The 10,498-nt window shown below is 38.8% G+C and overlaps 1 protein-coding gene across 7 annotated transcripts in view; it reads left to right on the forward strand.

Annotated features, from left to right (window-relative positions):
- Positions 1 to 1,118: 1,118 nt before the first annotated feature.
- The window catches only part of LOC106877542 (SNF-related serine/threonine-protein kinase), a 108,590-nt gene continuing 99,210 nt past the window's right edge, over positions 1,119 to 10,498 (forward strand). For 4 of the 7 annotated variants that reach the window (XM_089338674.1, XM_089338676.1, XM_089338675.1 and 1 more), the window contains exon 1: positions 4,001 to 4,735. In XM_089338674.1, coding sequence (XP_089194800.1) covers positions 4,141 to 4,735 — 595 coding nt within the window. In that variant the 5' untranslated portion in view covers positions 4,001 to 4,140. Of the gene's footprint in view, positions 1,516 to 1,849; positions 4,736 to 10,498 lie in introns of those variants that run through there. The other 3 variants (XM_089338679.1, XM_089338678.1, XM_089338680.1) reach the window with 3 other exon arrangements.

Here is a 10,498-nt window from a genome sequence, read left to right on the forward strand (position 1 = left end):
TCTGTGGGTCAGAATCGTCATCATCATCATTTAATGTCCGTTGTCCATGGGTTGGACGGTTTGACCAGGGCTGGGAGTTTGCACCAGACCCCAGTTTGATTTGGCATGGTTTCTACAGCTGGATGCCCTTCCAAATGCCAACCACTCCGAGAGTGTAATGAGTACTTTTTCATGCCACCCACATGGGTGCCATTTCTTGGTACCGGTATCTGCCACAACTGCGATTTTACTTGGCATGATGGGTCTTCTTCTCAAGCACGACATAATGCTAAGATCTTGGTCATTCATCATTGCCTCCATGAGGCCCAGTGCTTGAGAGGAACTTTCCACCTGCCACTGGCCTCAGCCACTTGGCCGCTGTGAGGCCCAACACTTGAAAGGTGCTTTTTATGTGCCAGTTACATGACACCAGCATCAGCCATGACTATGATTTCACTTGGTTTGACGAGTCTTCTCAAGCATGACACATCTCCAAAGGTCTCAGTCACAAATCATTGCCTCTGTGAGGCCCAAAATTCAAAGACCATGCGGTATTGTCTGTTTCCAAAAAACAAGTCTAGCCATCAGGAAATATTACTTTGCTTGCAAGTTAGGTTTGGTGAGAGGAAGGGCATCCGGCCGTAGAAAATCTGCCTCAGCAAACTCCTTCTGACCCATGCTAGCACGGAAAACGTGTACGTTAAAACGATACTGACCCTTCACACGCAGTTATTGATGCATGTCCGTCTGGTACGGATGTTTGTTTGTGTGCGCGTGCCTCTATACACGTGCACACCACACGATAAGGCATCACAACACTGACACACACACATAAATGTGTGTGTGTGTGTGTATATATATATATATATATATATATATATATATATATAAAACATTAATAAACAAATAAATCAAAAAGTATACCCTACCCATCCTTACACTGTTTCTGTCTCTTTCTTTTTCTCTCTATCTTTCACTTTCTCGGTTTCTTTCTTTCCGTCTTTCTTTTTTTACTCTTTCTTTCTCTCCGTTTTGTATCTTTCTCTCCCTCCCACTCCGACACAACATATCTTTACTATCCTCCCCCCTCTCTCTCTCTCTCCCACCCTTATCTTCGTTATACGTTTATGACGTGATGCGCAGTAGAGGTGCGCACTAAACAGTGTATGGCTGCCACCATCACTGACAGCCGACTGTCGGCCGTTGATGCACTTTTATCGGCCGATTCCATAACAACTTTTCTCTACTGTTTTCTTTTTTTGTTGAATACAACCACCCACACATACACACACAAATTCGCTGCACATCCGTCACACACTCTGCTTCTATTCAGCCATTGAACTGACGACACTGGACCGGACCATCTCAACCTACCTTCCTACCGAAACATCTCACCTCTATCTAACAAAGTGTAAATATATGCACACATACAACACATGTATGTATATATATATGTATATATAAACACCGAAGCACACATGTAAGTGTATATATAAATATATATACACATATATAAATAATTAGCGAAGCACACATGTAAGTACGTCCACCACAATCTTCGTTGCTGCTCTTTCACATTAATATATATTATATCATTGCTTCTGTTTGAAAGCAGAACCAGTATATTTGTATATATATATATATATATATATATATATATATATATATATATATATATATGTGTGTGTGTGTGTGTGTATGTTGATATAGATATATTTATATAGATACAAGATTACATGTATTTGTACATATATTAAATTGTTGTCCGTTGTCATATAGTTGCTACTGTTTGAAAACGAAGCTAAATAATAATAATAATAATAATAATGATAACATCAGCAACATAAATATTGAATCTTCTTCCCCTCAGCTGCTGCTTCGTCCAGAAAATAAGAAATGACAAAAACTATTTTGAAGGATGCCGTTACGTTAGATTATTTGATCATCGTCATCTCACTGTCAGCATCGTCGTCGTCGTTGTCGAACCACCAGGATTGGGAGTGGAGTAAAACGTATACGTTGTATTTGCATTCTTTATTGAACTCGACCACTAACGAGCCACCCAGGAGTACACACTCATTCTTAACCGAGTGCAAGCACTGCTGACTGTATTTTGCACGTCTGACAAAACGGATTTTTTTAATACTCAACCAATTCTTGTATTTATTTTTGTTTTTAAAAAGAGAAAAGAGCAAAAACAAAGCAAAGACTAACAAAGAAAAAAAAACAAGAAAACATTGTTCGTATAAATAATCAATCATTGATTTCTCCCCCCCCCCGCTTCTTATTTAACCATTCATCGATCTCTTTCTTAACGTCCATTCGTTTCTTTAAACTAAACGTTTTATCAGAGACTCGTTCGTTCATTCCTCTCTCTCTCTCACTCTTAGATTTTTCTCATTTTTTTTTCTTTCTCATTCACCTTCGATTCTTGTTTGGTGTGGTTTAGGAAAAAAAATAGTTTCCTCTCCATCCATCCATCCATCCGGCCTTCACTTTATGGTTGTATTCCTTAAATTTTTCCCTTCAAGAGATTTCGTTCTACGACCAACCGTCTATGTACGTATTCTGCAATGAAATGATTTCTCTGTTCCTCATACAACCAAATGCATAAATTATAAGGAGGTGTAAAAGACAAGAACACACAACATAGCGTGCCAAGCCATACTATAGCCTATACAAACAAAAACTACCCCTCCTTATCTCAATTCTAAATTGCTTTGTTTCGTTGTTACGTTCCTGATATCCATTATTTTGACTTTTATGAAAGCAAACGAAAACACAACAACAACAAAATGTAATATCATTGTCTTTCTTAAATAGGAGGAAGTGAAAAAGATAAAATAGGAAAAGTAGTTATTTTGGACCTCGCCCTCACTCTCTCTCTCTCTCTCTCTCTCCCCTCCAGCATCATCACCACTTCAATCATCATCGCCATAAGATAGAAGAGAGAGGAAACAACAGGCTCAGTAAGTAAGTAGTAACTAACAACACCATGCCAGTAGTAGTAGCATCAACAGTGGAAGTATTTCATTGAGGAAAACGCGACTATATTTATCCACAGCTACTAACCTCCTCTCCACACATTATCCCATTCATCCCTAGATTCTCTGAGTTCCTTATGTTGTTGCCATTTCGTTGGCAAGGAGGATTTCACAGACATTCTTTCTCTCTCTCTCTCTTTCTCTCAGTCTGTCTTTATGTGTGTGTATCTAAATAGAAGATGCGTTAGTGTTCGTAGTTTATCAGTAAGCGAGTGAGTGAGTGAGCGTACGTATGTGTTATATACACATACATACATACATAGATATATATTTATATAATATGTAATGTCTGAAAATCTTTTGGTTACCGATATGTGACCTCTTCATGTTTGCGTGAGTGTGGCGTGGTGTGGCTGTGGTGCAGCAGGATTCGAGTACGAAACAAACCCCCCACCTATGATTGGGGGTTGAACGAACCGGTCAGATAGTGGTGGATCTTCGACGGTAAACATTGGTTTACCCTTTGTCAAAACACTTAGTTGAAATGTCATTTATAGTTTTCCTGGTCGCCCATCCACCCTCATCGAAAAAACGAAAACACACACAGAAGCCCAACTCGTTTATTAATTATTAGAAACAATACCAAGGATACAAGACGAAACCTTAGTTATTTATTAAATGAATACACTCTGGGTTTCTGCTTTCTCTCTCTTCTTTCCCCTTTTTTTTACTTTCTCCTTTCTTTTAACTCTACCTTTGTTTATAAGTATCAAATCTCATTGTTCCGGTGTCCTATTTGAACCGTTGCCAGCCTGTCCTTACCACTTTCTCATCGACATTTTAAGCCTTCTTCTATGGGAGTTATCGGATTTTGTTTTTACCGTTATTAATTACTTGCTAGGCCCTTCCATATCTTCGATCTCGAAATCTATATCTTTTCTCTATCCTTTTCACTTATCCTCGTCTTCATCCTCATCATCATCACTATTTTCATCATTCTTAGATTCACCACAGTTTTTAACCCACCGTACTCTTATTTCACCACACCCTTTTCATTACACACTTGTCATTAAATAACTGCTGTTCCAATTGTTCAAACCATACCTATATCTATCTATATATATATATATATATTACCTTTCATTTTTATATTTTAAATATTGTCCCTTCATTCTGAATGGCTTCTCGTAAGCAGCGTGGTGACTATGATCGAAAGATTGCTGGTCTGTATGACCTGGAAGACACGATTGGCCGGGGCCACTTTGCTGTTGTGAAACTGGCCCGGCATGTGTTCACAGGCGAGAAGGTCGCCGTCAAAGTTATTGATAAGACTAAACTTGATGAAGTGTCAAAGAACCATCTGTTCCAGGAAGTGCGGTGCATGAAATTGGTGCAGCATCCGAATGTTGTCCGCCTCTATGAGGTGATTGACACTCAGACCAAATTGTACCTTATTTTGGAGCTGGGTGACGGTGGAGACTTGTACGATTACATAATGAAGCATGATAAAGGGCTTAATGACAGCCTGGCCCGCAAGTATTTTAAGCAAATTGTAGATGCCATCTCATACTGTCACCAGTTGCACGTATGTCACAGGGACCTCAAGCCTGAAAACGTGGTCTTCTTTGAGAAACTAGGCATCGTTAAGCTCACAGATTTTGGATTTAGCAATGTCTTTAAGCCTGGCAAAAAACTAGAGACTTCATGTGGTTCCCTTGCCTATTCGGCACCAGAGATCTTACTCGGAGATTCTTACGATGCTCCAGCTGTTGGTGAGTTAACCGTTTCATCATTTTGTTCTTTTTAATGTTTATGTGTTGTTTGTGTTCACTGCTCATCATTTTGGTTGGGTGAAGTTCCCAACTGAAATGTCTTCACATTTATATAACACTCACACACACATGTGTGTGTGTGAGTGTTATAGCATTGTTATATTTTGTTTCCACTCAGCAAACCAAGGAAGATTTGATGGGAGAAAGAATTAACTGACTGAATTTACTTTGTTGGAAGGTGTCTTGTGCAAACATAAAGATGAAGTCTTTGACTATGCAACGGTGTTGCTGCCACTTCCAAAAAATAACCAAAACAATGATTAACCTAGGTTACCCTACCACCTTGGCAAGAATCATCATTATCACTATTATAATGTCCTCTTTTGCATGCTTGCATGGGTCAGACAGAAATCATTGAGGCAGATTTTCTGTGGCCAGATGCTTTTCCCATTACCAACCATTGCTTGGTGCCAAGCAAGGTAATATTTCACCATGGCCTGACATTTTCCACAGAAGATTGGAAATGAACAACCACTTGAATGACTGTGGTACTTGTTTCACAAGCATCATCTGATGTCAAGACACATACTTACACACACACACACATGATGGGCTTCTTTCAGTTTCCGTCTACCACATCCACTTAGATTTTTAGTTGAATCCCCAAGGCATTTGCACCAAGATGCTCCATGGTGGAACCGAACCAGAACCCACATGGCTGGGAAGCAGACTTCTTAACCACACAGCTATGGCTGCACCCATTCAGGAAAGGATGTAAAACCGATTACATCACTCCCCCAGTATTTCACTGGTATTTATTTTATCCCAAAAGGAAAGTCAAAGTTAAGCCTGACAAGTGAGATTTAGTTGATACCACCATCCTTGGTACTTGGTTTTTGTCAACCTCAAGAGGATAAAAGACAAAGCTGACCTCACCAGCATTTGAACTCAGAACACAAAAGAATGGAAGAGAAGCCAGAAGGCATTTTTGTCCAATACTCTAAAGATTCTAGCAACTTCCTGCCTGTTTAATAATTTTGATTTAGTGAAAGACAAGCAATTTTGAAAGGGAGGAGTTAGTTGATGAGATTGACCCGCAGTACTTGACTGGTCCTTTATTTTATCAGTCCCAGCTCGCTGCCTTAATAATTATTCTGGTTTGTAATTTAGACATAGAGCCAGTAGGAGGGATTAGTTGCTGGGGTCAATTAGCATTGACCCAAGTACTTGACTGGTACTATGTTTTATTGATGATGGAAGGCAAAGCTGACCTTGGCGGGACTTGAATAAGGGATGTAAAAAGCCAGAAGAAAGGCCACAAGGCATTTTCTCTCTGACAATCAGAAAATATCAAATGATCAATATTTTCTGACTAGAATTCTGGTAGAAAGGAATCTTGCAGAAACCTCCTTGTGCATCTTTATTTAATGTCTGTTTTCAATGCTGGGGTGAGTTGGACCATTTGACAGATGCTAGCCAGCTATCCAGGCCTCATTTCATGTTGTTTTGACAGGGTTTCTATGGCTCTGTGCCCTTCCTAATGCCAGTCACTTTACAGAGTGCACTGGGTGCTTTTTACATGGCACTGATATATAAAGTGGTTGGTGTTAGAAACGGTATCCAGCCATAGAAACCATGTCAAAGCTGACACTGGAACTTGGCACAGCTCTGTGACTTGCTGGACCCTGTCAAACCATACCAGCATGGAAGCTGGAATGCAGGTGACCATGACATTTAGTGATATACCGTGCTTGTGTAGACATGTCAGGCTAAGTGAGACCGTAGTCTTGGCCAAAGCCAGTGTCAGGTCAGTGGCACCCATGCTGGTGGCATGTAAAAAATACCCACTACACTCTCAGAGTGGTTGGCATTAGGAAGGGCATCCAACCTCAGAAACCTTGCCACATCAGATCAGAACCTAGTGGTATTCATAAAGTGTATGTCACACACACACACAGTCTGTGGGTGAGTGTGTGCTTGTATATATGTATGTGTGACTATACCATATAATATACATACATAGGGGCATAGCATAGCGGTTAGGGTCTTGTACTTATGATCGGAAGATTGTGGTTTCAATTCCTAGACCTACAGCACATTGTGTTCTAAAGCAGGACACTTTATATCATGTACTCCAGTCCACTTGGTTGTAAATGAGTAACCCTGCAATGGCCAGGCATTCTGTTCAGCAGGGTGGCATTATTCGAATGCTACAACAATGCAAGGAAGTGCACTGTGGTCAGTGGTGTATAACAACATCCAATAGTCTGGTTGATATAGTGATATATAAATAATGTAATGCAATGTATATGTACATAGGTGTGTATATATGTTTTTGTGTATGTTGTGTATAAGTGTGTTAAGTTATGTCCCTTTGCTGTCAGGGTAACTTAGCCATTTCAATGGACAACAAATAAAATAGACATCAGAATAATTAAGATCCTGGTTGAGTAAATAATCCATCCAAAACGATGCTTTATCATATTTGCAGCCCAGTTACTGAAAACATTAAAAATATACTACAAACTATGGGGTTTTTTTTTTTAATAGAAGTAGTGGCTTATATTAGCCTCAGTATGTGACTGGTATAATTTTATATCTATCCTAGTGGCTAAGTTCACCTGGTCACCTATAAAATGGTTGAGAATTCTATATTCTAAAAGGCCTAGTATATGTATTTAATCACGTGTGTTCTTACTCATCCAAATTATTGATGCTGCCAATAGGCTCCCCCCCCACACACACACACACCACATGCCTGTGTTTATTGATAACTTTTTGTTTTGGCAACTGAACAGGATATGCTTCAATGAAGCGGTTTAACCATTTTCAGAGTGACTCACCTGAAACATCTTGTTTCAAAGTGATCAAAATTTAAGCCTTCCATCAAAGTTTCATGTTACAAACAATAGATTAATGATGACTGAATTAGCTACACAGTGAGCTGGCAGAATTGTTTGCATGCTGGAGGAAATGCTTAGTGCCATTTCATCCATTTTGCATTCCGAGTTCAAATTCTGCTGAGGTCGACTTTGCCTTTCATGCTTCCAGGGTCAATAAAATAAGTACCAGTTGAACTTGGGATCGATGTAATCGACTTACTCCCCCACTCTCTTGAAATTGCTGGCCTTGTGCCAAAATTTGAAACCAATAATGACAAAGTGATTTTAACCCATTAAGTCCCAGATACTTAAATTTCTGAATATTACTTTAAAATTTTTACAGATGATTGAAAATAGGTTAAAATGGGAAAAAAATAATTATTAAAACTCCTTTACTTCAAGTAGAAATGGAAATATTCGATGTCCTATAAATAGGACACCGAGACAATGTGATATAGTTTATTTGGTGTTCTCATTTAGTGTCCTATTTATAGGACAGTGGGACTTAATGGGTTAATAACTTCATAAAATAGTTTATATGAAAGGAGAAAGTAGTATTTGTGTTAAGACGGGGTTGACGATTGAGAAATTTAGAAGAAAGTGATTGGGAAAGTGGCCAGTGTAGGGTCTGAAATGGTCACTCTCCTAATCATTTTGATGCCAACCCACTTGAGACACCCTGTGGCTCTATGATTCAAACTGTCTCTCTCTTTTAAAGAGATCTAAACTAAAGTCTTTCATGAAAATTTCATGTTAGTTTATAATTTAAATACCAGCTTAATAATGACAAAGCTATTTTACTACATTCATTAGTTTCAAAATAATCAAAACAAATGAGAAGTTAATTCCTTTGATACCAACCTGCCTAAGTCCACCTATGGTTCTGTGATAAGTGTCCTGTTTAAAATGATCTAAATTTAAACATTCTATCAAAATCTCACATTAATTTACGTTCCAAACACCAGCTTAATGATAGCAAAATTATTCTACTAAATTCTTTATTTTCAAAAATATCTGAAACAGAGACAGACTACTTCAACAGAAATAGGAAAATGAAATGGTTGATAGCATCAAAATCCATCAATTACTTTCACCAGTTGGCTTTTTACCCTTTACAATTTAAATTGACCACATCTGGGCCAAATATTCTATCTATTTTATATTCTAATTGACCAGATCTGGCCTCTCACACTGATCCTACCTAAAATATAATTTTAAAAATATATAGTCCTGTCAAAAAAATCTCAAAACTATAAGATATTGCATGATTAATTCAAAGCAATCTGAACGAATACATTTGATGGAGTGACCTGAATGCTAAAGGCTTAAACATTACATCCACTCCAGTCTTCTCCAGTGGTTATTATTATATTTTAATCAACTGATCTTATTGGAGTTATCTCCCTTGTTTTTAGGATTTTAAGCACCACTGGAGGAAATTTTAATCCAACAATTGCTCAGTCTTCATTGATCACATTTTTCCCCTTATTTGTTCATCTGGTAGTACACTTGTTGTTTAATCCTTGGTCAGCCCTGGTTGAGTAAACCTATGATCGAAAGTGCCCAGTCACAAACACTCATTTTATTCCAAGACAGAATATCTAGGATTATATTATCTGATATAGCTTTCCCTATTTTTAGTTGATGGGGTGTGAATTGAGGGAAATTCAGCTGCTATTGCTAGCACCTTGAAACATCACATAGGGGATTCCTCATTGGTTCATTGTAGACGCCAATGTTGTTTAACCCCAGTCCAGCTCTGATTGAGTTGGTTTATCATCAGTGTTCCATGACCATCCCATCTGATTTTTCAGAAAATGTATGTAAGACTACATTACACAATGTGTCCTTTTTGTTAAGACAGTACAGTGATTTAAACGGAAATCTGGCTGTTATTTCTAGCAAGTCACCTTTGAACAACATCGTCATTGACATTTGTGTTTTTGTTGCCATTCGTCGTCATCGTTGTCATCGTCATCACAGTGACATTGGCAATGCTGGTGCCATTTCTGTATCAGCTGACTTGGTTATGGGTGCTCAGATCCGTCACTGGCTACACTGTTGTACAATGCACAGCTTGTGTCTGCTGCAGCTAGAAGCAGCAGAACAAGCCAAGGGTGTGACGATCAGATGGAAATCAAGTGGAGCGTGTCGAGTGTTTCAATCTACTACTGTTACTGGTCATAATTTGTCTTGGCGGGTTATTTAGCCCCAGGTCAGCCCTGACCAAGCAGACCAGTAACCAGTGACCAAAAGCATTCCAAAACTGACCATTCTGATGTTTGATTCCCTTCTACAGTCATAATGTATCTTGGTCTACGTTATCCAATGTGTCGTTCCTCCTCTGTTTTATGACTGTAGGGTTTAATATCAAGGGAGATTTGGCTGCTATGTCTAATGGGTCCATGGATTGGATTTGTTTTGTTGTTGTTGTCTAGCTCCAGTTCAGATCTGATCCAGCAGACTTGTACTAAAAAACAAATTCAGTTGTTTTCATGTTCCCCTCTTTTTTCTTTTATATGGAGCCTGGTGTAGCCATCCGGTTGCACCAGTCCTCAGTCAAATCGTCCAACCCATGCTAGCATGGAAAGCGGACGTTAAACGATGATGATGATGATGATGATGATATGTGTGTTTATGTATGTGTATATGTTTATAGATATATCAGCATATATATATATGTTGATATGTATCGTCGTTTTAATGTCCATTTTTTTCTTGCTTCCATAGTTTGAACTGAGTTTGTTGAGGCAAATTTTCTACTCCTTGATGCTCTTCCTGTTGCTAACCCTCACATACCTCATATGGGTATGGCTGTGTGGTTAGGAAGCTTGCTTCCCAGCTACATGGTTTTGGGTTCAGTCCCACCGCATAGCACCTT

Source organism: Octopus bimaculoides, chromosome 20, assembly GCF_046866305.1.
Source record: "Octopus bimaculoides isolate indiv1 chromosome 20, ASM4686630v1, whole genome shotgun sequence".
Lineage (NCBI taxonomy): Eukaryota > Metazoa > Mollusca > Cephalopoda > Octopoda > Octopodidae > Octopus > Octopus bimaculoides.